Source organism: Gaeumannomyces tritici, assembly GCF_000145635.1.
Source record: "Gaeumannomyces tritici R3-111a-1 unplaced genomic scaffold supercont2.9, whole genome shotgun sequence".
Classification (NCBI taxonomy): domain Eukaryota; kingdom Fungi; phylum Ascomycota; class Sordariomycetes; order Magnaporthales; family Magnaporthaceae; genus Gaeumannomyces; species Gaeumannomyces tritici.
The window spans coordinates 406851-432298 of NW_008804553.1; the positions used below are offsets into that span (position 1 = coordinate 406851).

Consider the following 25448-nt stretch of genomic DNA (forward strand, 5'->3'; position numbering starts at 1 on the left):
CGCCGCGCAGGTCGCGAGCCGCCAGTCGCATCGTGGAGGAGCGGCGGCGGCGGCGGCGGCGGCGGCACACGCGCGCAAGGCCGCGCTGACGGGGTCCCTGGCCGACGTGCTGATGGCCGGCCCGCCGCCGCCGGGAGTCCCAGCAAAGAGCAGGGCGCGCGGCGACGGCGAGTCGGCCATCAGCAGGCGGAGCGGCGTGTCGTCGCAGAGGTCCGACCCGGCGAGGCCGTTCCACACCGCCGCCACGACGAGGTCGAGCTCGCCCTACACGCTCCGTATCGGGGACCACTGATGCTAGCGGGGTGCTCGTTGAACCTTCTTTGACCGCCGGGTCTTTTTTTTTACAAGATATTTTTGTAATTTCTGTGCGGATACCATGCCATGAACGGTGAACAAGGGGACTTGGAGGGTTTTCGATCCGGCCTGTCGGCTTTTCTTTACACCCTGGTCCCCGGCCGTTTGCTTTCTTGTCTTTCCTTCATCCTTATTCTTGGGTGGAAATGGCGTTGGCTTTGGGAAGCGTCGTGGTGGCGGTGGTTAGAGTCTGTGATGATAAACAAATTTCACCCCTACAGTAATGAAAATAGCTCGATTTGTGCCTAGGTCTCCTTCGGGCTGCCCAAGAGGAGTCCTCGCCCCAATTGTTTGGCCGTGAAGCGTCCCTGATGGGTCAGTGTCTTCCGATGTCCTTTGTATTCTTAGTCAACAGCCACGACGGCGGGTATTTGTGGGAGAATACTACAAGAGGAAAGCCTGATCGGACAGTGAGCGAGGTGTTCTGTTCAAAGTCGCCGCGCCTCGTGGCCCCTTGCGACATCACGGTCTAAGCGCCACTGCCGTTTCAAGCATTCGCGGGCCGATCAATCCCAGTGTGCCATCGTTGGGCTAACTGGCGGTGCGTGTAACGACATACAAATACATGGTGGAAGTCACTGCTAAAGAAAATGCTGGCTACTGCACGGCACGGCTGCAGTGGCAGCAGGAGCGTGGCGCCAAACGGCTACATACGGGCGCGGTTGTGGCAAATCTGCTCCTGGAAGGCCAACCCGACTACATGGGTGTACAAGAGAGCCGTGGCCGCAAGCCGAGCTTAATCTACATCGTTCTTCCCTAGCCCAGAGATTGCTTCGTGACACCTTTACTGCGGCGCAAAGCTTTGCTACTGTCCAGCGCCTTGCGGTTGTCCAGCGCCTTGTTGCTGGGCAAAGCTTTGCTGCTGCCCGAATCCAGTTTGCTGCGCGAAGCCCTGGGGTTGCCCGAATCCATGCTGCCCAAATCCCTGTTGATGTTGCTGCGCGAAATTGTGCGGCATCGCTTGCTGGCTCGAAAAGCCCTGTTGCGAGAGCCCCGAGAAGCCCAGGCGGCTGTTCATGAGAGATGGCCCGCCGCCGCCCTGCGCCATGTCAGTTAGCTTCTGCCCAAACGATATCCCGCCGCTTCCCTGGCCCGATGCCTCGGGATGCACCACGGGCTTCATGTGGATCGTCTCGTCGGCCCGGTACTGGTCGAAGCGATAGCCATAGCGCTCGGCCTTGTCGGCATCGGTTTGCGTCTTGATGCTCCAGATGTAGTGGTTGAACTCGTTGGACACCTGGGAGACGCGGTCAAAATGCCAGCGCTCGATGCGGATGCGCCCACCCCCGCCCCCGCCGTCACCCTCGGCTGGGTTGTAGCCAGCCAGCGCCACGGCGCTCTAGAAGGCGTTGCGGATCTGCCGGCCGCTCCACACGGGGCCAATCTTGGAGCCGCGGGCCTTTTGGCGCTCGAAGAAGGTTTCGGCGTAGGCCAGGATGTCTTCCACGTCCACCTCGATCAGGCAGCTCCGCTCGAGCTTTTGCAGGTGAGTGCGCCAAATCTTCTCGGAGTACTTCCACTCCAGCGACGGGTAGTAAAGCGGCAGGTGGATACGCGACTTGAAGGCCTCGTCGAAAACGCCGACACGGTTGGTGGTTAGGAAGAGGATACCCTCGTGGTATTCCAGGACTCGGAGGGTTATGGAGGAGGTGGAAGCGGCCTCGCGGGGCGTGGTGCTTAAAGTGCTAGTCACGAATCCCACAGCCCGGCAGCGAAGTAGCTGGGGCATGGGTCAGGCAGGGACATCTATCTTGAACAGAGCGTTTTAACGGGTGGGCTTGGCGGCGATGTGGCGCGGCTGTTGGGTTAGGATAATCTTCGTCCAACTTCGGGATAGTAAGAGCCTTTTCCCGTTCCGTTAGGTGTCCACCAATGGTCAGCCAATTCATTAGGGCAACTGAAACGGGGAAATGCTATACGTACGCTGTCAGCTCTAAACCACACGAGAGATCAGGACCCACACATCACATAAGAGGCGGCAAAGACGGCCAGGCTATCCCATGGCAAGCAGCAAACAATATGACGGGAGGCAAAATAGGGTTTGGGATGCTCAGGTCAAGTGTCAGCCCGAGCAAGGGAGTTTTTTTTTCTCCCCGTCTACCCCGAGAGCTTCCATGCGTCGCCTTCTCCTAAACGCCAAACTAAACTCACAGAAAAAAAAACCCCCGAGATCCAGCCCTCTTCAGGCGGTTTGACATGGTTCGAGAGAAAAAGCGAAAAAGGCTTTGATATGCTAGGCCAACATGCTGGTAATAGAGTATACAGTGATGATAAGACAGAGGGAAAAGTTGCTTGGGGAACGTAAAAGCTTGGAAGGAAATAAAAGACGATCCTGCCCAGCCTAGGACCAAGGGGTATGGCCCCTGCCCATGAGCTCGCTCTGCTCCCGGTACCAGGCTTCGCCCTCCTCCATTAGCGCACCGGTCTCGCGCATCTCCTGGATGATGCGCTCAGTCTCGGCAAAGTCCGTCCGCTGCTTCTTGACACAGGACGGCGAGCCCGTGTCGCCCCGGAGCTGCTGGTGATTGATGCTGCTGATCGACATGGCGTCGTCTCCGCCACCGTCCGCCGCGGCCAGCCGCTTCCGCTTGTGATGCTGCGGCGGTGGCGTACGGCTCTCGCCGTTGAGAATGGCACTACGGATGCTAGATGCTGACGACACGCGCGGCACGTGCGTACGCCAGCTCAAGCTCCTCGTATGGACATGCGAGGAGTTCTCAACAGGGGGAGAGTGGGCTTCCTCGACCGCACCGCTCTCTCCATTGACGACGGGCGGTAGGCCGTAGTCTCCAAAGCCCGGGAACCGCTTGCCCTCAATCATGGGCTTGGCGATGGACTCATGAAGGTACTGTCCATTGGGCATATGGATCATTCCCATGGCCCTGAGTCTGAAGTGGCTGGTTTTGAGTCCGATGCTTCGGGGACGCTTCAGCCTGTCGGCCTCCTCGTTCGCAGGAGATGCGGTCCGCTTGGCTATTCCAGAGAAGTTTGTACTCCGGTTTCTGGGGGGGAGCGAACGGCCTAGACTTGCAGAGCGAGATGGGGGACTGCGGCTGCTGTCATCCCTTTCGGTACTGCGATAGCGCGATTCCTTGACGCTTGACGAAAATACGGCCATGGCACCGTCTCGGACACGCGAAGCTGATCTAGAGATGGTGTCCTTCCAGTGCCTAAGACGATAGCCCTTGCCTTTCTCCTGAACAGAGCTGACTGACGGGGATCGAGGTCCAAGAAGAGCGTCGGCTACCGAATCGTCATCGCGAATGTCGTCCTCCGATGGGCTCCGTTTTCGGTTGAGCTGTTGATGCTGCAAGGACCAGAGACTCTCTGCAAAGTTACCCGCGTCTGTCTCGAGCTGTTTGGCACGCTTTGTCTCCTCGATCCTCTTCTTTTTAGCGGCGGCTTCCTTGTCTGCTTTTGCTTGGGCCAGCTGAGACTCTCTGAACTTTCTCATGAGGTCCCGGCCTTCTATCGCGCGACGGCCCAGGGCTTTGTTGCGAGCGATTTGACGCCAGCGATAGAAGAACTTGAGGCCGAGATTGTACCTTCTCCACTTCAGAGCGTCCTCCCATGACTTCGCGTCCTCTTCTTTCCGCTTTCTCTCTTCCTCCTCAGCCAGGAACTGCATGTAGGCCTGTCGAACTAGATGCTCAGTGTAGCTGACTGTGAATTCCTCCATCATGCCGTTGTCACCAAGCACGAACCAGTTTGTGAACTGCTTCATCGGGTCCACTTTGGGCGGCGGAGGTGCTATGGGCAACTGAGTAGGCAAGGCAGGGGCTGGGGTATCGAGCTTGGGAAAGTCAATCTGTGGCGGCTGCGGGGCTGGCTTGGCAGCGGGTTGCGGTGTAGGGTCTTCTGCTACAAACCCATTCTTTTGTTTAGCGGCAGCTATCTTGTCCATCAGTGACATGCCCGATGCTGTAGCCGTGGGCTCCTCCTGCTGCTTGTCAACCCCAATACCTGGTCCGAGGATGGTTTGGGAGAGGGACGCCGGAGCTGGCGTAGAGCTGGGGATTATGGACGTAGTTGGCGGCGCAGATTGGGCTGGTTGGAGCGGGGATGGCGAGCTGGCAAAAATGCTGCTTGCAGATCCCGGACCGAGACCCTGTCCTAGAGCTAGGGATGGGGCCGCTGGCGCCGGAGATCCCGCATTGTTCTGCAGAAGCTGCGAGACTGTATTTGGTGGCGTTCCTGAGGGCGCTGATGGCAGCTGTGAAGGCACGGCTGTGGCGAAGGGATTCGTCTTGGGTGCATTGCTTGCTGCAGGACCCGCTAGTCCAACTCCCACAGCAGAGGGAGCGCCAAAGGGGTTTGGCTTAGGTGTAGTGGATGCCGCCCAGCTGCTCGAGGTGGTACTTCCCATAGAAGCACCGAACGGACCCAGAGTTGGAGATTGAGTTGACTTTGACACTACGGTGCCTATAAGCGATGGTTTGATGGAGTTCCCTTGTGATGGTCCTAGGGGTGGGGCCTGGGGAAAGGCTGATGATGCTTGGCCAAATGGGCTCGTGATTGAGGCTGGGGTATTGGCGGAATGGAATGGATTCTTCGGTGGCTTGCTTGGGGGGTTCTTAGCCCGTGTTGTGTCTGGCTTGGCGCTGATAGGTGCAGCTGGTGTCTTCGCCGGGCTTTCAGGGAAGTCATCGACAAACATGCCCTCTGGACTGTTTGGAGCTCTGGCCCCGACCGTGTCCGACGGCACATCCTCCTCAAAAACGTTGTTCCGGATAACCTCTAGAAGCGGTCGGTTGCAACGCTTTCGCTCGACGAATTGCGAGAAGACGGCATCGGTAGATACGCCTGGCAACGGCTGGTTTCTCATGACCAAGACGTGACTGCCGTCATCGGAGAACTTGAGACCTCGCTCCTTCACAAATTCGACTGCCTCCTGCTCTGTGTCAAACCTTAAGAGCTTTTGCAGACTCGCTGGGGTGACGTCCTTGGGGGAGTCCCGGCCTCGCGCGCAGGCCTTTACGAGCTTGCGAAGATGCACCGACCGGATCAGGCTAAAGCTCATCTCGGCCACACAGGCCATGGCGAAGGACACAGAGCGATCTGCCACTATGTCCAAGTAGGCTGTAGCCGCGCCGACAGCCAAGCTTGGGAAGTAGAGGTACTTCTTTTGATTGTGGTTCTTGAGCTTGGCCCTAAGCGGCGTTGTGTGTTCCAGACGCGCCTGGACCAGCGAGATGGCCGTCTGCACCTGGTTAGAGGATCCCCAGTTTCGGGTCATCATCTCTTTCTCGATCTGTAGGATGTCCGAAGCGTCGTTGGCGAAGAAGATGATCCAGTAGGCGACAAACTCGGGCTCGTTCTCGCATTTGATACCCTGCTTGTGTAGATCGCCATACGCAGCCTTGAGCGAGATGAGTGTCTTCTGGAATGCCTCACGCTCCTGCTGCGCCGAGTACTCGACATTCGCGGCGCCCTTCCGCGCAAGGAGATGATGCGAGATGGCGTGGAAGCGCGCGATGGTTTCAAGAACGTGAACCATGCGCAAGCTTTCCTCAGGTAACATCCGACTCTGGAAAGTGAAGTCGCGTCGGATGGCTCGAAGGCGATCCCATAGGAACGCATGGCGATCTCGTAGGTTGTGCTCCCCTTGAAGCACCTGGTCGAGCAGGTAGGCGGTTGTTCGCTCGAGAGCACCGATTGTGCGCACCTCGTTTGGTAGGACAGACGACTCGCCGGCAGATGAGCGGGCGTGGCGCTTGACAAACATGTCCCTAACCGCCCATGGTGTGCCATCTGGGCCCTCCGCTCGTTCCTCGATCAAGGCGAGGTTCTCGGCGAGTCTGGTGACCACTTCGTAAACTGGGCACATGTCCTCGCACGTGCCTCGGAAGTCGACGGCATCCTCGATGCGAATTTGCTTGTCTCTGATATCGATCAGACCACCCCTCTCCAACGACGCCCTCACTTTGTTCTGGTGGCTCTCCAGGTGCTTCTGTCTGAATGCGATGGCCTGCGGGCGCTTCTTGGGGTCGAAGAGATCAGCTGGAATGATGAGGTCCGCTACCCCATCCTTCTTGAGCTGGTTTTTGACTGCCGTCGCATACTCCTCCAGTGTCGCAATTGGAGCTGCCGCGGTGAACCTGGCAATGCTCCCCTGCTTGGACTTTGCGGATGCGGGTCCGACCTGGGCGTCGCTGAGCTTCTGGAAGGGGTTCTGGAGCGACGAGTTCGATACAGGATTGTTGGAGCCTGGGGGCGCATTTGACGGGTTGCCCTTGGTTACCCTTGGCTCACCATTAGCACCCTCTGTGACGAAAGTGCCGCTCTTCGCCAAAGACTCCGTCAAGTTCGGCTTCCTATTCTTCTTGGTGCTACCCCGCCTCATATTGTGGTCCGTTTGGTTATGGCTGTTGAAGGGGTTCGGTGCACTCCCGAAACCTGACCGTGTAGGATTGGAAGATGCTGAAGGCTGTCCAAACGGACTGGGGGTTAATGCGCTGCTGGCCACGTTTGGTTGAGACATAGCATTGCTGAAGTTCGAGTTCTGGGAGAGGGTGCCAAATCCATTCGAGCCGCCGAAGACCATCGTTGTGGGCTGCTGGTTGCCGAAGGGACTTGGCGAGGCCTGGCCGCCAAAGGTAGTGGAAGACTGTGCCCCAAAAGGTGTCGTCGCGGGCTGCTGGCTATCGAAGGGCGCAGAGGGTCCCGATCCAAAAGGTGTTGACGTAGTCTGGGCTCCGAAGGGGGTCGATGTAGTTGTTGTGCCAAAGGAATTCCTAGCGAACGGGTTCGCGGCCGGGTTTGGAGATGGACTCCCTGCGCGATCTTGCGTCAGTATGTCGGCCTTTGGGGGTTTGTTCCGCCGCGCCAAAGTGCCTTTGTTCTCTGCTTTCGGTGTGATTGTGAAGGAGGGCTGATGCGCTGCTGGGCGGCTTGGCGGTCTTTGTTTGTCGTGTCCAGTGCTTGTTGAGCAGCCAGTGGACAAAAGGAAAAAGTTGTCCGCGTTGGAGTCCTCGAGTGGACTATGCCAAGTCGACGCACCGCGACGCGCCGCCAACCTCGCCCCGAGAGCGCGGAAACAGTCCGGGTCCTCGGCGCGCTTGCAGGCTAGGCGCTCGACGTTTTCCCCAGGCTTCGGCCTCAGCGCGATTGAGTCGATAGCGGGTTGATCCGGGGTGGTGCCCGACAGAGTGCGCGCGCAACGATCGACTTTTTGAGGGTGAAGCTCAGAAGTGAAGGGATTTCGAGGGCAAAGCTCGGGCGCGGGTTTTGATGGAGAATTCGGGCGTGGGTTTTGACAGCAGGAAGAGATGCGGAGAGGAATACGCGTCGCTTCTCCTCGTTTCCTGGGGATTTTTTTGCGCTGTCGTGGCAGGGCGACGAGGGCAGAAAACAAAGGCTAGGGCGGGCGGCGGAGCCCAGATCGTGGAGCGTTCATCATCTCCCGGCGACAGGACACCTTAGGGGCACATAGGGGCAGGACACACTTACCCCCAAACCCAGACTGGGCGAATGGACTCGGGCTCTGTCCAGCCATTATGCCCCCCGCGCTACCTCCGCTGAAAGCCATGGACGCGACGGCGGAGGACGACCATTGGAATACTCGAGTTCGGGCGGTGTCGTCGGGGGGATTTTCCGGTATGTTGCGGTCGTTTACGCTGCAGCCGATGCCCCGGCGTTCGTGTCGTCGCTGGGTGTTGGGTCGTGAAGCTGTCGTACGGTTGTCGCAGGGGCTGTTTCTGGTGTCGAGCTTCGATGGTCAGCTCGCGCGCCTTGTCCCGTTGGACTGTTTTCTAAGTGGGTCCTGGCTGCCACTGCACACCGCCTATGTGGAGCCGCTTGCGGGCGAACGACTCAGGGTTGGTCTGTGCGAGAGAGTCATGGTCTGTGCTTACCGTCCACAGTGCTTGTGCTGTCGGCTCCCGTTTGGCTATTGCCACGTGACTGTCTTAATTCAACGACGCTTGTGCCCCTTGGTGCTGCTTCCGTCTACCGGATCCGGAGTTGAGGACATTGAAAGTGATTTCATGTCCGTACTCCTTCCAATTGCGAGCACGTCCATGTGCCGCAGAATGGTGGTTTGAGTCTGGTTATCGATTGCCTGGGTGGTCGCCTCGCTGTTGGCCGTAATCGTCGCTCGTAATCTTGGCGGGATCGTTGTTCTGGCTCTGGCTCACCCAAGACTGGTGTCCAGTTGGGTTGATAACAAACCCTTGATGCTTTTTTTCATAGAAGATGCTGGCCTTGTAGATCTCCTTCTTGACCCTCTGGAGCTTAGTCTGTTCTAGCCCAACCTAGCGCAGCCCCAGCCTGGTCTCGTGGCAAGTTAGGGGGTTGCGCGTGGATATGGCAGTGAAACTTGCGGCTGGTCATCTGCGTTGGTGCGTGATTCGATGGGTGGTGAGCTAGAAAGATGTGTATGAGCTTGTAGGGGCCTCTTACTCTTCCCTCTACTCATCCTTCCGAGCACACCAATGCAAACAACCAACTGCCTCGCCGCTCGTGTTGCCTAGCTTCTGTTTTCAGGTGGACTATCAGCTTCAGTTCGAAACTCTTCTATGTTGATACTGTAACTCGAAACGTGTCTTACCGGTGATACTGCTGGGGACGTCTGGGGGCTTTCCATTGTGTACTCACCACGGCTTTCCTGTCTTGGTCTTGAGGCTTTCGCGGTATGACTTTGGTAGCCCTCTTTACTCACATACTTGCCAACATGATCGAAGCTACCGTCAGGAATCATGCGTAACCTCCGTATGACATAGTTGGCGAACGGGTCGCGCAGCAGGCTCTTGATCTCGCCATGGACCGAAAACCTTCTCTTTGCTCATGTCCTTGGACGTGTGCTGGATAGCGCTAAAGCAACCTTGGAACTGAATCTGGGCCACATCGGCTAGTTTTTCGGCTTCGCTTCTCTAGTCTTGAGGGCGACTTTTCGCAGTTCTATTAAAAGATGCTTATCAGTCAATTTCATCGTCCTTTGAGGCCGGATTATTCTGTTAGTCGAGGCGACGACAGGCTGTTCACATGGCTCCCCTAGGCCGGCCTTTGCAACGGAGCCTTCAGCTGTGGGAGGTATAGGGCTCAGCTAACCTACTACCATGCATTGAAGATGATATCGTTATCAGATTGCAGAGGTCCCTGTGGTCGACGCTCTCTATCAGCCTGGCCTCAAACGAAAGCGTGTTAGCTCTTCGGTTTTGTGGTGGCATTATAAGTGCCCCCGGTGATGGGTAGACCTGGTGCTTTGAAGGCGGCTGGGGAATGGGGAGTTGAGGAGATGGAAGTGAGACGATGGAAGTGTCGCCGACGGTCAACCGCCGCGCACAATAATTGACAAGAGAAGTAGAGGGTGGGCTCGAATGCATTTCGACTGGTCATGCTTGTTCGCAAGGGGGAGACCTACAGGTAGTTAGGCTTGCGATGGGCCTTTGACCATCGAGAGCGGTCCTGATGCTGGAAATGCTTGCTGCGATGGGGCGGAACGTAGCCATACGATGAAAAGCTGTGCGGTGTATGGCCTCGAGTCCATCAGGATAAAGAGATTGAAGTAGTGCTATAATTATTGTAGAGCACCCCGCCATCATTCACTTGATGGCGAGGTGCTCCTCATGGCGATTCTATCGTCTTGCTGGCGATGTTTTTGTTTGTGTTCTTGTTTGTTCTGGGTGAGGATTTTGGTTTTGTGGGGTGGGGGGAGGAAGGGCAAGTAAGTCAACGCAGTAAGGGGGGCCAGGCCAGCGAATTGGGGTATGACTGCGGTGCAAGCTCCAGTTCTGCCTGCAGCTGCCTCCTGCCGGCTGGAGGTGTTGGGGCCTGAGCAAGGACCGTTGAGCACGAGACCCCTTCGGAAGCATCGGGGGCTCCTCCTCCCGGTGCGCCGTCCCCAGAGCAGCTAAGCGTCAGGCCCAATGAACAGGGACATTTTAAGCAAGCAGACTTGCGGGTGGAGGTATCATTGAGGTCAAGAAGTGGGAGGCTCAAGGCCCTCCACCTGATATCAGGTGTGAAGGCCGAGCACTCTCCGGCGGTGAGAGCTGGCTACCTCCCGAAATGGAGCAGCACTAGGCACCCATGGCAAGCTAGCAATAATATGGAGGGCAGAAAAAGATACACTCTGCCACGACTTCCAGCTCGAATTGCTCGATACCATACAACGCAAAAACTTTCGCTTCTATCTGGCTTCATTAGCTTGGACCTCCATCACTCAAAGCTCTCTTGTTACATACGCGCATATTCCCTCTAATTCGTTTGGTCCACAGTTACTTCTTCGTCGTCTTTATGATTTGCTGAGCCCAAGGTGATCGGTACGAAGCAGCTTGCATCATCCGCCAAGGTCTGGTCTCTGACGCAATAGACATCAGCGTACCCAATCTACTAACGCCCTTAGAGCACATGGAAGCCAGGAAGATCATTCTGAAGCCATTAGGCACAAAGACACAACGCCTAAATACGGATCATCGAGTTCTTCCGCAACACGTTATCCCAGCGCCTCAAGCGTTCCCATGGCCAGCACGTCGAGAACTGATAGAATGCCCAAACACGCCCTTCCACCACGCGCGCACCCCGACATCAACCATCGAGCCCAACCCAACCTCGGCCAAGGAAGAATAAATGTTTGGCTCTTGGTCAAGCCCCATGAGCAGCACGAACACCTTTTTGCCGATCTCGCGCGGCAGGAACGTGTCCGCCTCGGGGGTCTTGAGCAGAACCGGGTCGGCCTTGGCCATAAAGGCCCACAGCGAATCGGCCTGCTTGCCCGCGCCTGTCGGCCGACGCCGCCGCCCTCGCCCGCGCCGCCGACGTTGCGGAAGACGGCCATCGGCGGGCGCTGCTGTTGGAGCTGCCGAGGGGCGGATCGGGTGTGATGCCGAAGAACATGATGTGCCTGTCGACGATGGCCTTAATTCTTCCTCGTCCTCGCCGCTGCCGCCGCCGCCGTCATCGGGTCTCGGCGGCGTGGCCAGCTTGAGCGCCGCCACCAGCAGCTCCGTCGAAATGATCACGGTTGAGAAGGTCTTGATGCCTCTGAGGACGGCCCGGTCTCCCGCTTGGACCTTTTTGGCATCGGCGCCGGCACACCTCACAACCCCTGAGGCTTCATACCGGAAGTACGGCCCGCTTTCGGGGAAGGAAGTGATGTCCATGGCCACGAAGACATCATGAATCCAGTGTCGACTGGTTAGCAGCTGCCTTGTTGCGTGCGACAACCCCCCGGTCCGTTACTAGCCCTAAAATTCAGGCCCGTAGCCCGCACCTCGACCTCGGCCCCTTCTGCGATAGGAGCCGGGCGTGTAGCCCGAGAGTTCCATTGAGTGTCTGCTGCTTGGCAGCGAGTCCGCGGCAGCATGGCCGACGATTGCCAACGAGGCGATGCCCACCTCGGCCAGGCTGTCGACGAGGGCCACCTGCAGAGCAGTACACTGGGGCTGGAAGAGCTCGGCCTCGTTGACGCGGCTGGTCCGCGCGGGCTCGAGCAGGTCCTCCTCGGTGGACCACCAGTAGGGGATATCTCGATTCGCATCAGAGTCTGTGCCCCTACCCCTTGCCGACTCCATGAGGTCTCGCAAGTGCTGGTCTAGGGACGGGTGCCCAACGTGAACGCGCGCACGGGCAGGTGCTCTCTGTGGCAGGGAAGCGTGTTACCCAGATCGGTTCAGTTCAGGCGCTTGCCGCCGCCGTCTTCGGCACGGCTAGCAAAGGCCTGGTAGCGGCCTATCATGTCTTTGAGCGACTGCTGGCTGTTTGCCGAGGACAGCAGGAGATGCGGGGAGGCGGCGGCGGCCAGCGCGTCTTTTTCATTGTCACCGCCGTCGTCGTCCATACCCGATGCAGGCGCGGCCGTCGCTATTTGCCACCGCGCCGACAACTACGGCCCGCACCGGGTTACCCTCACGCACGTCGTCGGCGAGCTGCTTGATTTATAGCGTCACGATGGCCTCGCTGCGCGCGTAGCCGTTGGCCGCCGCGGAGAGGGTCTTGCACGACCCATCGGTGCTGAGCCCGCCCTGCTTCAACGTGGCCGTCGTCAGGGCCGGGGCCAGGATGATGCTGGTCCCGCCCACGATGGCTGACTAGTAGTAGCCCTTGGCGACGGTGGCACAAACCTCGTTCAGGCCCACGAGGCTGGATGAACATGTGGTGCGGATGATGGCGCTGGACGAGGGTTAGCTTTCGAGGGCCAGCCAGCGAAGAAAATAACTGTCAAGAAAGAGTGGAATCAGAAAAGACACTAACATGGATCCCTTCAGGTCCAGTTCTTACGGCAGCAGATTGGAAAATGTAAAGTGGTGGATTGTGCTGACCCGGTACATGCCATACTTTCTCTCGCCCTTGTTGTGCAGGTCGTACCAGTCGTTGCTGAAGCTGCCGACATAGGCGCCGACCTTGGTGCCGCGCCAGCCGACCTCGCCGGCGTCGCCCAGGCACTCGCGCGCCACCTCGAGCAGCTGCTTGGCCTGCGGCTCCAGCTGCTCGATCTCGCTCTTGGGCATGGGGTAGAAGGACGTGCCGAGCGCGCCGGGGCCGACGGCCGGGTCCAGGAAGTACCCGTGCTTCGCCACCGCCGTCTCGGGCTTGCGGCGGCTCTTGCTTCTGCCCAGGTCCTGGTAGTGGCCCGCCAGGCTGAAGTGCCGCTCGGGCATTTCCAACAGCGCGCCCCCTTGGCCAGCAGGAAGTTCCACAGCTCCGAGGGGAAGCGGCAGACCATGCCGCAGATGGCTACCGGTGTAAACGGGCTGGCCGCAGCGGCGGACTAGACGGACGCCGTCGGCAGCGAGGCCGCTGTGACCAGCGTCATGGCTCCGCTGAGAGTAAAAGACTTGAGGAGAGTTGCATTGGAGCTACCAGTAGAGGTCGCCGTGGCTGAGCCGTTCCCGGCAGCTAGGGACTCGCAGCCGTAGGCAGCTGGCTGATATGCTGTATCTGCGGCCTCGGTTGATGAGGTGGTAATAAAAGCAAGTGTTGTGTGAGTTGCAGCCAAGCCAAACCTCACGTGTGCGCACGACAGCTACGGGTATCATTTCAACGGTGTAATGGAGGTCGCGGCATGCATTTTTATCTTCTATTTCGTCTCTTGCTTCTCTGGATGGGCCCAGTCGGCCTCTACGGTTACCATCTTGATCGGTGAGTGTCAGCACCTGATACAGCCCTTTCCAACTCCTCGAGAATCCTCCAACACTTGGGCTATCTCGACGGCTGCTCTAATATGCATACAAACGACCTCGGAGCTCGCTGGCACCGGGTTCATAGATGTGCCACGCTCGCTTCGAGAATTTAGCCGACGTGGGTGAGGAGGAAGAGTACATAGTCGTCTTGCTCGGCGCACTGTAGAGGAAAATGCTGAAAATGGAAGCTGTCTGGTGATGGCGAAATATCCTCGGCCACCACCAATCCGCATGCTGACGGAAACCCAGTGGCTGCAGCTGTACCACCCAATAGTGTGACGCCGTTTCACCAACTAGGAAACAAGATGGACTACTTGCAGTCTCAGGGAGCTGGAGTCCTATAAGTGGACTACCCAACCACCAAAAACAGTGACAACATAGACAGGGCGATGCGTAGAAAGTTCAAGAGGGTAGGTGTGCAAGAGGGATACGGAGAACTTGAGGACTTGACAAAGAACCTTTTCACATGTTTATCTAGGAAGTTATCTTGCAGATGCATCCCCATGGCTGCCACATATAAGCCAAGGTGGGCATATCGACGCGGTGTTTATAACTAGTCAGCCCATTCGGCCTTGCGCATTTCCTCGATGGGACGAAGCAGCAACAAAATGTGACGAAATAGTAGGTCCGGCCGCAAAAGGACATGTCGTTCAGTCAAGCTATTCGCCGTTCCTTGGCACTACTGTGGGACCAAGCTGAAATATCTCGCACTGTGTTCCGAGTCTACCAACACCACACCGAGTACCTGGCTGAGTGCCCGTACAAAAGCGAACGGATTGGCGCGACAATAAAGTGGCTGACGCGGGTGGCCTCCCAGGTAATATCGCCGGCGTGATGAGGTCGAGAATGGCAGGACGCCTCGCCTTGAGCGGGCCGGTGGTTGCTGCTAGTGGGTGCCCTCCTCGGGGAAGCTGATACGCCACCCGCGCGCAGTCGCGGGATACTCGTAGCGCCCAATGCGGGACATCGTGATTGGTTTGCCACCCGAGTCCGCGCTTTGCTGTTGAACACATTAGCGGGCTCCGCCAAGTCTGGAACCGCACGAGCGTTGGTGCTGCACGCCCCCTGCCTAGGAGCCATCGAGGTCTTGCTGTGTGACCAGCCCAGCACGCCGTTGGTCTCTGCTCCCTGCAAGGAAGGGATAGTGTCGACCCCCGCTAATCCGTTTGCACTTGACATTGCCACTTGATCTCCTGCCGCCGCGCTGTTGTCTGACAACGCCCTTCTCGTGACTCCTGTTGTCCTCCACCGTCCTCACCGCTGTCCCCCTACGCTCGCTACCTGTTGTGTGTTACCAATTGCCTTGGGAATGGCTGAGCCAGCCGTCACCAAGTCCCAACCTACGTATGATGTCCGAGAAAAGGAAAAATACACGGCAGGCCACCACCCGCCCGCGACCGTCCTTGTATCAATAGCCGACTTGCCACCGACCGAGGCTAGCGACGGGGAGGTGCTCCCCATGTCCAAGGGGATGAACCACTGCCCCCAGGCAGCAGCAATACTCTTGTGGGCGAGCTTTTCGAGCCCTCCAGCTCCCAGAAGAAGAAGCCACTGTCGTTTTACATGACATTCTTGGCACTCACCATCTGCGTGCTGCTCGTCTCGCTCGACTCCACCGCGCTGTCGGTGGCGGTGCCGGTATGCTGTCTGCTCCTTTCTTGTCCACCGCCCAGTCCAACGACTCTCCTGCTAATGCCAACTTTTACGTCCCATCCGCAGGTGATAGCCCGCGAGCTGCACGGCACCACCCTCGAGGCCTTCTAGGCGAGCCTCTGCTTCCTGCTCGCTTTCGTGGCCGTGATGCCCATCACAACCTCGCTGTCAAACGTTTTGGGCCGCAAAATCCCACTCTACGTCTCCTTCTTCGTCTTCATGGCCGGGTCCGTCGCCTTCGCCCTGGCCGGTGACATGCCCACCCTGATCGTCGGCCGCACCCTCCAGGGCCTGGGCGGCGGCGGGCTCGACGTGCTGAGCGAGGCCGTCCTGGCCGACATCACCAGCCTCAAGGAGCGCGCGCTGTACTTTGGCCTCTTCTCCATCCCCATGGCCGGCGGCGCCATCTGCGGCCCCATCGTCGGCGGCGCCCTGGCCGAGTACGCGAGCTGGCGCTAGATCGGCTGGATCAACCTCCCCATCGGCTTTGTTGGGCTTGTGCTGTTCTTCTTTTTCTTTCGGCTAAAGACGCTGGAAACGGGGCTCGGCGAGAAGCTAGCCAGCCTTGACTAGGCTAGCATGGCGCTCTTCGTGGCCGGCAGCACCCTCTTCTCGCTGCCGCTGTCCTGGGCCGGCGCTCTCTACCCTTGGTCGTCGTACCAGACGCTGGTACCCCTAATACTAGGACTGCTGACCCTAGTCGCCTTCGGCTTCTACGAGGCCCGCCCGACGCACGCGCTCTTCCCGTACCGCATCTTCAAGAACCGCACCGCAGTTGCGACACTGGCGGGCGCCTTTTTGCACGGCGCCGTCGTCAACGGTGGCTTGCTTTGCCTCATCCTCTCCTTCCAGGTCATTTTCGCCGACGTTCGCGAAACAGTTGTCTTCATCCCCCACCTCCGTCTTCTTCATAGCTCCCTCCCGACTTATACTGAAGTGATCGAGGCTTACAGGGTCTCTTTTATGGCCGTCTTCCTCACGCTTACCGGGATAGGGGCTATAGGCTTCCTTGCATTCTTATTCATCGAAGAATTAAGTTTGGAAAATGAGGATATTGGCAGGCAGGGACTTCAAACATAGGTAATTAGTAACTACGAGACTCGCCCGGCAGATAGATAAAAAAAATAGACGACCAGTTAGAAAGCGAGCAACAAGTAGCACTGTGCGAATGGGGTTGCCAAATGCCGTTTCGTTCCCAGGGCCTGCTCTCTGGTTAATACTTCTTCTCCTTACGTGCGGGAAAAAAATTAAAGCAGGTTTGCTAGATGTCAATTAGTATGAGTGCCCTTCCCGAAGGTACTGAGATCTACCAAGATGATCCCATTCCCAGCAGATATAGGACTATGTCCAGTTAGAAGGGCTGCATAGGCCCATCTATACAGACATAGCTATCCACAGCCTCTGTCACGGCCAGAGTCGTGGACGAGACCACAAAAGGGTACTGTCTATTAGCACTACGAACGGAGATTCTACTTGAACGTAAAAGGAAGCAGAGGGGATTCTAGCATCCGTCTGACGCCTTTTAACGATTATTAACTGCGCGGGTCCTGGCGATCTTGGCCTTCATGGTGTGGGTTTGGCTTTGGCCCAGATCGTAAGATCTCCATCATAAGGAAGGGGCACTTACGTGCGGCACGGCGCCTAGGTGCCCCTTAACAAGCGCCTATAGCATAATGCCTACACCACAGGGCCGCTACCCCGGCTACAACTCCTTTCACACCGAGCAGGATCTTCCGTACCCTCAACATCGCCGTAGCTAGGAAAAAGGATTGGCTTCGTAATCACAAGATCTTGAGGTCTATGGCCCACCCAAGTCATCCGACACAAATTTCTTTCGATTTCATCACCGAGTTGAGATCCTCGCCGGCCCAAGACCCCTCCTAATCTCCTCTAGCTCCGCCAGACCACCCTTGTAGTGCTTCTTTCCCCTCTTCCCTCCTCTATTCGGCTGCGCGCCAAGGAAGTCGTCCAGGATGCCGTCGAAATCCGACCGCATCGGTCCCTGCACGCTCGACGCCGTTGACATCCCAGACACAACGGAACCGAGCTCGTCGTCACCAAAGTCTGTGGTGTACTCCTCCTCGATCCGTTCGAACCGGGCATCGAGGAGGGTAAGCCCCTCGGTCCGTACCAGAGATGCCGAGGTCATCGAGTGCCCCGTCTTGTCTGTTAGCGCGCCCTTGCGCTTCTTGCGCCGGCCGCCGCTCGTTGTTGTCGTCCAGAGTGAGGACTGCAGCTCCGACGGCGCCGCGGCTCCCACCCGAGGTGCCGCCGCACCTGGTCTCCTCTCGCTGCCTTGGTCTTTCTTGAATTGCTTGAAATCTTCCATCCATCCCTGCGAGGGTCCCTCGGCTGACTGCTCGCCTGTCCTGACCAGTTGTGGGGCTTCGCCATCACCATCGTTGAGCTCCTTGCCGGGCTTCGCGGTAGCGTCAGACTCCCAGCCCTCTTCGTCGTCGTAAAACTCATCCTCAAATTCGTGTTCGTTCAGCTCCTTCGCATCCTTTGCAAGTGCCTGGAAGATGTCATCATCGCCATCCTCGTCAACGTACGCCTCGTCCTCCAGGGCTTCGAGAACCTCGCGGAGCCTCGGGTCCATATCGGGCTGGAAACCGGCGATGGCGTCCGGGACGTCCTGCTGAGACTGGTAGGTGGCCCTGGGCAGGTCCCTAGTCGGCAGGATATCTGCGTCTAGCAGATCGCTCGAGCGGTGCTGTAGATCCATCTCGCGCAGTGCATCCTCGAGTGACTGCTTCTGCTTGCCCTTTCCTTCCTTCTGACCGAGCTTTGCTTCGACAAAGACGACCTCGCCCTCTCCGCTGCCGAGGTCGCGCATGTGCTGCATGTAGTCATACTCCGTATCGTCGAAATAGATGCCATGATTGGCGGCCTCGCCTTCGTTGTCACGTATGCTCAGGGCATCAGAGCCGAGCTCGGATGCCAGATCATCCAACTTCTTGCCCTTGGCGGATGCATTTGGCAGTTGTGTTGGGTTGAGCACCATGGATGGTGCGGATTCGTCATGGATGAGGGGGTCATTTTGAGGTCGGTGCACCAGCGTAAAGTGCGTCGCCGACTTCTTGTCTCTATACGACGAGTGTTTGCCCCGTGTTAGTACATGCGCGGACATGGGCTGCATATATGGGCGGTGAGGACAAGGCTCTTGACGACGCAAAACTCACATCCACTTGCCCCGCGCCATAACGACGGGGTCTCTGCGAGAAGGGAAGAAAAGTAGCTTTTTGCGGTTGATTGACTTGCGACGTCGAATATTTACAGCAGGGGAACGTGGGTTTAGCAGTACAGGCGGCCTTGAGAATAGCAATTCCGAGAGTAGTCGGTTGTGTGCGCATGCGATTGAAGCCCGCGGGGTCCAAGTGATGAAGAAACGAAAAACAAACGGGGAAGAAATTAAAGTGGGTCCGTCTTTATCATCGTTGTTATCTTCCGTGCGGCGTCCACCTGAATGGCTTAGGGAAGCGCGGGCCCCACAGACGTCAGTGAAACTGCCCCGCGCCGGAAGAGTGTGCATGCGACTGACTTCAAGGAACCGGCGCAGAAGTATTTGGTCGGTTTTTTTTGCCCCTCGACATACAGAATTAATCAGCAGCACGCCCTGTGTTGCTGCTTTTTGTCTCGCTCATACTTTCTGACAGCGCCACTGCTGGTCGTTTTGAACCCTATCGTCGTGGGCAACATCGAGCCCTCAGAATTGTGATACATCTTCAGGGCTCCTAGGCGACAAACCCCGCGCAGGACAGCGCCATCATTCAAAATGGTTCTCGCAAAGTCGAAAACTTCCGTCGGGCTCGGCAATGCCCTGATGAACGACCGGTTTGGCAAGGGCAAAGGCACCGACAGGAGAAAGGGTGCTGCCGTCACGAGAACCAACCATGCTACAGGCGAACAGGTAACCAACCCTGTAGCACCTGCGGCGCTCCGGCGGCCTTGGGGTTTTGTTTGCTGGTGCTAACTCTTTCTCCGACAGTATATCACCAATGACAGGGAGGAGGCGGCGTGGGTCAAGATGCGCTCGGTCACTGAGCAGGGCGCGCTCGATGAATTCCTCTCGACCGCCGAGTTGGCTGGCACCGACTTCACGGCGGAGAAGATGAACAACATCAAGATCGTCCACACCGATCAGAAGAACCCTTATCTCCTTTCGGCTGCCGAGGAGAGGGTGATTCTGGGCAAGCAGAAGGCTCACAGAGCAAGGCTGACGGTGCCGCGCCGGCCCCGGTGGGACTCGTCGACGACCCCGGAGCAGCTCGACGCCATGGAGCGCGAGAGCTTCCTGAACTGGCGCCGCGGGCTTGCTGAGCTTCAAGAAAACAATGACCTGCTCATGACCCCCTTCGAGCGAAATCTCGAGGTGTGGAGGCAGCTTTGGAGGGTCATTGAGAGGTCTGACCTGGTTGTTCAGATTGTGGATGCTCGGAACCCGCTCGTGTTCAGGTCTGAGGATCTAGAGCAGTACGTCAAAGACGTCGACCCCAAGAAGGAGAACTTGCTCCTCATCAACAAAGCCGACATGATGAGCTACAACCAGCGCCGGGAATGGGCCAAGTATCTCAAGGGCGCCAAGATTGCCCACAAATTCTTCTCCGCCCATCTCGCCAAGGAGATGAATGAGGCTCGGGAGGCTGAGGAGGAATCCGAGGAGGAGTCCGAGGAGGAAGAGGTGGCGGAGGGATCGGCTGCTGCTGAGGGCGGCGCGAGTCTTGAGCCCAAAGGCGCTGAGGATGGCGAGGAAAGCGATGACGGAAAGGAGCCGAATCCGGAGGACGACGATCTGGATACCAGGATCATCACAGTTGAGGAGCTAGAGGAAATCTTCCTCAAGCACGCCCCTGAAAACAAAGGTAAGACCCTCCTTTCCCGAAGAGGCATCAGAGCCCCATGTGAGCGCCCACTGACTTTGTCGAAACTAGACCCGAATCACAGGATGCAGATCGGACTGGTTGGATACCCCAACGTCGGAAAGTCATCGACTATCAATGCTCTGATCGGTTCAAAGAAGGTCTCGGTGTCGGCAACTCCAGGCAAGACGAAGCATTTCCAAACAATCCATCTCAGCGAAAAGGTTGTGCTGTGCGACTGCCCGGGTCTGGTCTTCCCCAACTTTGCGACAACCAAAGGAGAGCTGGTATGCAATGGTGTCCTGCCAATCGACCAACTCCGCGAGTTCACCGGCCCAGTAGCCCTGGTTGCCAGGAGGATACCAAAGGCGTTCCTGGAGGCCGTATACGGAATTACTATCCGTACGCGCTCAGAGGAGGAGGGTGGCACAGGCGTACCCACCGCGGAGGAGCTCCTTATTGCCTACGCTCGTGCGCGTGGCTTCACCAAGACTGGTAATGCCCAACCAGACGAGTCGAGGGCAGCGAGGTACGTCCTCAAGGACTATGTCAACGGCAAGCTTCTGTACTGCGAGCCGCCTCCTGGCGAGTTCGACCCGGCCGAGTACAACCGTGAGCTCTATGACCTGGCCCACCTACCGACAAAGCGGAGGCTTGCACTGATGCAAGCACTGGATGCCATGTCTATCTCGGACGACACCATGTCTCTAGCGGGGACGGAGCTTCAGGCGCTGCCTGCGGGACCCAAGACTGCGCGGCTTGACAAGACCTTCTTCGCGGCTGGGCGCAACGGCGGTCACGTCAACATGCCGTTCAGCCACAAGTACACGGAGCAGGGCATGGCTTCGGGGAAGCAGCTGAGCGGGAGGAAGGCCAAAATCATGGCCGCTCTCGAGAACAACATTGACCCGAAAGACGCGCGACTGGCGTCGTCAGGGAAGAAGCACTTCAAAGGTGGGCAGAAGCACAAGGCCAACAGGAGACTTGCTAAGCAAGATGAGGACTAGAGGCGATTGGTTTTGCAGGGAACATGGCGTTAAGGGGTGACAATTACACACATCGGAAAGGCTGGAGGGATTGGTTCGGATGGCAGAAAATCACGGCTGTTGAAGTGGGTCCAGTGGACACTACTACCAGAATGAGACTAGCTTATTTGGATTAAATGGACTCAGAATGACCCAACCCCACGCAGAATCGCAGGACGCGACGCGACGGTAGGCTAGGCGTGTAAAGTGCTGGGCCAACGGCACCTATCTAGGGTCCGCAGAGTGACGAATTCCTGTGCAGCGCTGCACGCTCGACTGTCAAACTTAAACCCACACCCAACAAAATGCCGTCAGCGAAAACAGTAGAAGAGAAGGGAGAATCGTCGACGGCAGCGGCCAAAAAGGCGCTGACCGCGACCTCCACGAGCACCCCCAGCTACGAGCTCCCATGGTAGGCCCAGGCTCTGGCTCCGCGCCGAGGAAACGACGAGGTGGTCTCGATCTTGGGCTGACGGCCTCCCCACGGTCAGGGTGGAGAAGTACAGACCGATATTCCTCGACGACGTGGTCGGCAACACAGAGACGATCGAGCGGCTAAAAATCATCGCAAAAGATGGCAACATGCCGCACGTCATCATCTCGGGCATGCCCGGCATCGGGAAGACCACGAGCGTGCTCTGCCTGGCGCGGCAGCTGCTGGGCGACTCCTACAAGGAGGCCGTTCTGGAGCTGAATGCCAGTGACGAGAGAGGTGAGGCCCCTCCTCGGCGTTGCTTCCCCCGGCCGCCGCGAAGGCGATGTCTACCAAGCAGAGGAGAAACGAAACACACAGGAGACTAACGAGCGTGGATCATCTTCTACACAACAGGAATCGACGTGGTCCGCAACCGAATCAAGGGCTTCGCTCAAAAGAAGGTGACGCTCCCGGCGGGGCGGCACAAGCTCGTGATCCTGGACGAGGCGGACAGCATGACGTCGGGGGCGCAGCAGGCGCTGCGGCGGACCATGGAGATCTACTCCAACACGACGCGGTTCGCCTTTGCGTGCAACCAGTCCAACAAGATCATCGAGCCGCTGCAGTCCCGGTGCGCCATCCTGCGGTACGCGCGCCTCACGGACGCGCAGGTGGTCCGGCGGCTCCTCCAGATCATCGAGGCCGAGGGGGTGCGGCACAGCGAGGACGGGCTGGCGGCGCTCGTCTTCAGCGCCGAGGGCGACATGCGGCAGGCCATCAACAACCTGCAGTCGACGCACGCCGGCTTCGGCTTCGTGTCGGGCGACAACGTCTTCCGCGTCGTCGACTCGCCCCACCCCATCAAGGTGCAGGCCATGCTCAAGGCCTGCCACGAGGGCAACGTGGGCAGCGCGCTCGACGGCCTGCGCGAGCTCTGGGACCTCGGCTACTCGAGCCACGACATCATCAGCACCATGTTCAAGGTCATAAAGACCATCCCGACGCTAAGCGAGCACGCAAAGCTCGAGTTCATCAAGGAGATCGGGTTCGCGCACATGAAGATCCTCGAGGGCGTCCAGACGCTGCTGCAGCTGAGCGGCTGCGTCGTCAGGCTGTGCAAGTTGAACATGGACCCCAAGAAGTTTGAGAGGCCCTCGGCCAAGAAATAAAGCCGCTGATTTTTGCTTCCCTATGCTGTTAAACTGCCCGTACATGTTTTTCCCTGGCGCGCTTACCCCGACAGGACGATTCTCGACTTGATTCTTTTTCTTTTTTTTCGTAAGCGTGGCCCGGCGTTGATGGATGGGGGGAATAGACAATGTTTTTAGTCTGCGGCGCCCAACCCTTGTTCAATCAATCACATGAACACGCGCAACGCCGTCCACAGTTCTGCGATCGGGTAGTTGGCAAAACGCCATACTCGCACGCCCCAGACCCAGCCCATATTCCTCACGAGAGTTTGCCAAATTGCGGCAGTTGTGATCGCTCAATGTCGGTACAAATCCCCCATAGCCACCTCATCTCTTCGGCTGAGCCGGCCGTCCCTCGTCCCGCGGCTCCAGCGGCCTCCCACCCTCGAGCTCCTGCAGCTCCCGCTCGTACACGGCGCGGGCCATCTGGCTGCGCATCGCCTTCCTGCGCAGGCGCATATTGGCCTCGTAGACGCGGAGCTGGCTGTCCGCCTCGATCATGCCGCCGAACACCATGCCCGACATTTGGATGTAACTGGGGGACGGGGGTAGGTGGTGGTGGCCAGTCAGTCAGTTTGTTTTGATTCACACCAAAGAAAGAAAGAAGAAGAAAAAACATGTCGGGGGATGGCGTACGTCTTGAACTGGATCGTCAGCCCCCGGTATATCGGCGACATAAAGTAGCCGACGGCGCCCAGGACGGCGAAGCCGACGCCCCACCGCGCCGCGCCGTAGGCCGCCCCCCGCGCCGCCGCCTGCCCAGCCCCGACGGCCTCCTCTCCCTTCAGGGCGTCGTTGCTGTGCATCGTGGTCTCAGTGAATTGGGGGGCCCAGTGGGGAGAGGGGAGGAGGGGAAGACTCGCTCTGAAGGGGTGCGATGCTGCTTTCGGAATTATGAAATGGTTCTTCGTTGCGCCCGGTTTTCGCATCGGGATTTGCTCGCCTGTATGTTCTCCGCTTTGCGGCTCGCGATTTTGGACTCAATCAATCGTATGACCTCATGGGGCGCCAGACCCAAGTGCAAATTTCAGCAGAACGCCGATTTCGAGATCCAACTCTTTCCACATCAAATTACGGACATGCTATCATCCGACTCGTTTTCATTTTGCGCTTTCTATTAATACCACTGGCTTTGGACTAGCGATTGCTAGCACGATTTCCGATCCCTTTACTTTCACCTGTTCTTCGCCCATCTTGCCTTTAGAGTTGCGGCAAACACGCATCACGGCACGGAGTCCCGCCTGCCATTGATCTCTGCAGGGTAGAACGCTCGAAACCAGCAGTCTGGTTATGCAGGCAGGCCTTTGGGAGGAAAAGGAGAAAAGAAAAAGACATATAGCAGGTAGACTCATTCCTCTCGCCCGAAAAGTCTAGACACTAGGTGTAATATTTTGCGAATCCGGTGAGCCTGCGCGAAGTCAATCGGATCAAGGTCCTCAAAGGACTCAGGAGCAGTACTATAGGATCCGCTGCTGCTTGTAGAGCCTGAAGGTGATGTCGGGGTGCATATGCAGTCTTCGCACTCGCTGTCGCTTTGGCCTGCCAGTATCTCGGCCAGTTTCCTAACCGGCGCCGACGACTGCCACGGCCGCACAGGCCGAGGTGACACGATCCCCGGCCTGCCCAACCGTGCGACGGGCAGGTAGGTGTGTGAGCAGCCGTCGGCGGTGCCGTACCATGCCTCGTCCCGCCCACAGGCCCCCGCGCGAGAGCCGCGGCGGCCGTGGAAGCGACCCGGGAGGCGGGGGCGGTGCCACAGCCCGCGCTGGTTCGCCTAGACGCTCAGCGTGCCCTTGGTGCTGGGCACCTCGCCCTCCTTGCCGGCCACGCGCGCCGTGGCGCTGCGTACGGCGACGGCGAGGGCCTTGAAGGCGCTCTCGGCGCGGTGGTGGTCGTTGTCCCCGCGCAGGCAGTCGACGTGCAGCGTGATGCGCGCGGCCGTCGCGAAGCTCTGCATGCAGTGAGGGATCATCTCGCACGACAGGTCGCCGATCCGCTCGCGCCGCAGGCCCAGGTCCACGACGGCGAAGGGCCGGTTCGAGATGTCGACCACGGCCCGCGACAGGGCCTCATCGAGCGGCGCATATGCGAAGCCGAAGCGTGCGATGCCTGACGCGCTGCCGAGGGCAGACTTGAAGGCATCGCCGAGGGCTATGCACACATCTTCGGCGGTATGGTGGTCGTCGACTTTGTGAGCAGGGTGATAAGTCAGTCAAGTGAAAGGTTTTACACTACCCATCAGCGGATGAGGGCTGGTGGGGGTGGTGACGTACTGTGCAGATCACCCTTGCAGTGCAGAAGCAAACTCCAGCCCGCGTGCTTCGACAGGGCGTGGAGCATATGATCGAGGAAGCCGATTCCCGTGTGTATACTGATCCTCTGCGACTTGCTCGCCTGTGAAGCATGTCCCTCTGCATCTTGCTTCAGCAAGTCGGGGTGCGTTTCCGGAGGGAGCTCGCCGCCATCAAGATTTAGAGCAAGTTTGACCTTTGTCTCGTTGGTATCTCGAGCTAATGCTGCCCATCTTTGAGTTGTCGCCATTTTATGATTGCTTCGTCGAGACCTTGGCAAGTAAGATTATAAAAGAAGTAGAGCAGTTTTTGAGATGGCGATATCCCGGGGGGAAATAAATATTCGATCGTAAAAAATGACTGGCTTGATCTACTGTGAAAGAGAGGATGCAAAGGCTGGAGGCTCGATGTTGAGATTTACCTCTGGTTCGTCCGGTATCGCAGCGAGCATTCGGGAGGGGTCAAACGCGATGACTGCGTACCTGAAAGGAGCTCCGCACAGCAGCCACAACCCCTGTGTTTTACTGAACCACACCCCGC

The 25448-nt window shown here is 58.0% G+C and overlaps 12 protein-coding genes across 12 annotated transcripts in view; 6 read left to right on the forward strand and 6 right to left on the reverse strand.

The window, feature by feature from the left end:
• The window catches only part of GGTG_12596 (hypothetical protein), a 3519-nt gene extending 3045 nt beyond the window's left edge, over positions 1–474 (forward strand). The window contains exon 5 of the mRNA XM_009230497.1: positions 11–474. Within this exon, the coding sequence (XP_009228761.1) occupies positions 11–292 (282 nt within the window). The 3' untranslated portion in view covers positions 293–474. The remainder of the gene's footprint in view (positions 1–10) is intronic.
• Positions 475–1459: 985 nt separating this feature from the next.
• Positions 1460–2035, forward strand: GGTG_12597 (hypothetical protein; the record flags this gene model as incomplete). The annotated part of the gene is made up of 2 exons (XM_009230498.1): positions 1460–1840; positions 1955–2035. 2 exons carry the CDS (start codon positions 1460–1462, stop codon positions 2033–2035), a joined length of 462 nt encoding a protein of 153 aa, XP_009228762.1.
• A 620-nt stretch (positions 2036–2655) lies between these two features.
• GGTG_12598 (hypothetical protein) lies at positions 2656–8259 on the reverse strand. Its single transcript, XM_009230499.1, has 2 exons — positions 8208–8259; positions 2656–8062 (listed from the first exon to the last, which is right to left on the reverse strand). Exon 2 carries the CDS (start codon positions 6896–6898, stop codon positions 2696–2698), a length of 4203 nt encoding a protein of 1400 aa, XP_009228763.1. The 5' UTR covers positions 6899–8062; positions 8208–8259; the 3' UTR covers positions 2656–2695.
• A 2132-nt stretch (positions 8260–10391) lies between these two features.
• Positions 10392–11456, reverse strand: GGTG_12599 (hypothetical protein; the record flags this gene model as incomplete). Its single annotated transcript, XM_009230500.1, has 3 exons — positions 10392–10483; positions 10679–10725; positions 10963–11456. The coding sequence occupies 3 exons, from the start codon at positions 11454–11456 to the stop codon at positions 10392–10394; spliced, it is 633 nt and encodes a 210-aa protein (XP_009228764.1).
• A 509-nt stretch (positions 11457–11965) lies between these two features.
• On the reverse strand, positions 11966–13331 carry GGTG_12600 (hypothetical protein; the record flags this gene model as incomplete). Its single annotated transcript, XM_009230501.1, has 4 exons — positions 11966–12178; positions 12243–12383; positions 12615–13151; positions 13314–13331. The coding sequence occupies 4 exons, from the start codon at positions 13329–13331 to the stop codon at positions 11966–11968; spliced, it is 909 nt and encodes a 302-aa protein (XP_009228765.1).
• A 12-nt stretch (positions 13332–13343) lies between these two features.
• GGTG_12601 (hypothetical protein) lies at positions 13344–13819 on the forward strand (the record flags this gene model as incomplete). The annotated part of the gene is made up of 2 exons (XM_009230502.1): positions 13344–13434; positions 13734–13819. The coding sequence occupies 2 exons, from the start codon at positions 13344–13346 to the stop codon at positions 13817–13819; spliced, it is 177 nt and encodes a 58-aa protein (XP_009228766.1).
• Positions 13820–14784: 965 nt separating this feature from the next.
• GGTG_12602 (hypothetical protein) lies at positions 14785–16208 on the forward strand (the record flags this gene model as incomplete). The annotated part of the gene is made up of 4 exons (XM_009230503.1): positions 14785–14925; positions 14991–15113; positions 15240–15568; positions 15731–16208. 4 exons carry the CDS (start codon positions 14785–14787, stop codon positions 16206–16208), a joined length of 1071 nt encoding a protein of 356 aa, XP_009228767.1.
• Positions 16209–16548: 340 nt separating this feature from the next.
• GGTG_12603 (hypothetical protein) lies at positions 16549–18519 on the reverse strand. The gene is made up of 2 exons (XM_009230504.1): positions 18311–18519; positions 16549–18214 (listed from the first exon to the last, which is right to left on the reverse strand). The coding sequence occupies exons 1-2, from the start codon at positions 18328–18330 to the stop codon at positions 16972–16974; spliced, it is 1263 nt and encodes a 420-aa protein (XP_009228768.1). The 5' UTR covers positions 18331–18519; the 3' UTR covers positions 16549–16971.
• A 136-nt stretch (positions 18520–18655) lies between these two features.
• On the forward strand, positions 18656–21207 carry GGTG_12604 (hypothetical protein). The gene is made up of 3 exons (XM_009230505.1): positions 18656–19038; positions 19117–19990; positions 20060–21207. The coding sequence occupies exons 1-3, from the start codon at positions 18904–18906 to the stop codon at positions 20992–20994; spliced, it is 1944 nt and encodes a 647-aa protein (XP_009228769.1). The 5' UTR covers positions 18656–18903; the 3' UTR covers positions 20995–21207.
• Positions 21190–22802, forward strand: GGTG_12605 (replication factor C subunit 4). Its single transcript, XM_009230506.1, has 3 exons — positions 21190–21424; positions 21504–21724; positions 21842–22802. The coding sequence occupies exons 1-3, from the start codon at positions 21318–21320 to the stop codon at positions 22594–22596; spliced, it is 1083 nt and encodes a 360-aa protein (XP_009228770.1). The 5' UTR covers positions 21190–21317; the 3' UTR covers positions 22597–22802.
• GGTG_12606 (hypothetical protein) lies at positions 22542–23691 on the reverse strand. Its single transcript, XM_009230507.1, has 2 exons — positions 23254–23691; positions 22542–23152 (listed from the first exon to the last, which is right to left on the reverse strand). The coding sequence occupies exons 1-2, from the start codon at positions 23544–23546 to the stop codon at positions 22945–22947; spliced, it is 501 nt and encodes a 166-aa protein (XP_009228771.1). The 5' UTR covers positions 23547–23691; the 3' UTR covers positions 22542–22944.
• A 700-nt stretch (positions 23692–24391) lies between these two features.
• On the reverse strand, positions 24392–25158 carry GGTG_12607 (imidazoleglycerol-phosphate dehydratase; the record flags this gene model as incomplete). The annotated part of the gene is made up of 2 exons (XM_009230508.1): positions 24392–24804; positions 24891–25158. 2 exons carry the CDS (start codon positions 25156–25158, stop codon positions 24392–24394), a joined length of 681 nt encoding a protein of 226 aa, XP_009228772.1.
• Positions 25159–25448: the final 290 nt, after the last annotated feature.

Coding starts and splice junctions, on each gene's coding strand:
- GGTG_12604 (XM_009230505.1), top strand. CDS start 18,904: ATGGTTCTCGCAAAGTCGAAAACTTCCGTCGGGCTCGGCAATGCCCTG. Junction 19,039..19,116: donor ACCATGCTACAGGCGAACAG/GTAACCAACCCT, acceptor TTTCTCCGACAG/TATATCACCAATGACAGGGA. Junction 19,991..20,059: donor GCACGCCCCTGAAAACAAAG/GTAAGACCCTCC, acceptor TGTCGAAACTAG/ACCCGAATCACAGGATGCAG.
- GGTG_12605 (XM_009230506.1), top strand. CDS start 21,318: ATGCCGTCAGCGAAAACAGTAGAAGAGAAGGGAGAATCGTCGACGGCA. Junction 21,425..21,503: donor CCCAGCTACGAGCTCCCATG/GTAGGCCCAGGC, acceptor CCCCACGGTCAG/GGTGGAGAAGTACAGACCGA. Junction 21,725..21,841: donor GAATGCCAGTGACGAGAGAG/GTGAGGCCCCTC, acceptor TCTACACAACAG/GAATCGACGTGGTCCGCAAC.
- GGTG_12598 (XM_009230499.1), bottom strand. CDS start 6,898: ATGGTCTTCGGCGGCTCGAATGGATTTGGCACCCTCTCCCAGAACTCG.
- GGTG_12603 (XM_009230504.1), bottom strand. CDS start 18,330: ATGGCGCGGGGCAAGTGGAT. Junction 18,215..18,310: donor ATGGCGCGGGGCAAGTGGAT/GTGAGTTTTGCG, acceptor CTCGTCGTATAG/AGACAAGAAGTCGGCGACGC.
- GGTG_12606 (XM_009230507.1), bottom strand. CDS start 23,546: ATGCGAAAACCGGGCGCAACGAAGAACCATTTCATAATTCCGAAAGCA. Junction 23,153..23,253: donor CTGACGATCCAGTTCAAGAC/GTACGCCATCCC, acceptor CCCGTCCCCCAG/TTACATCCAAATGTCGGGCA.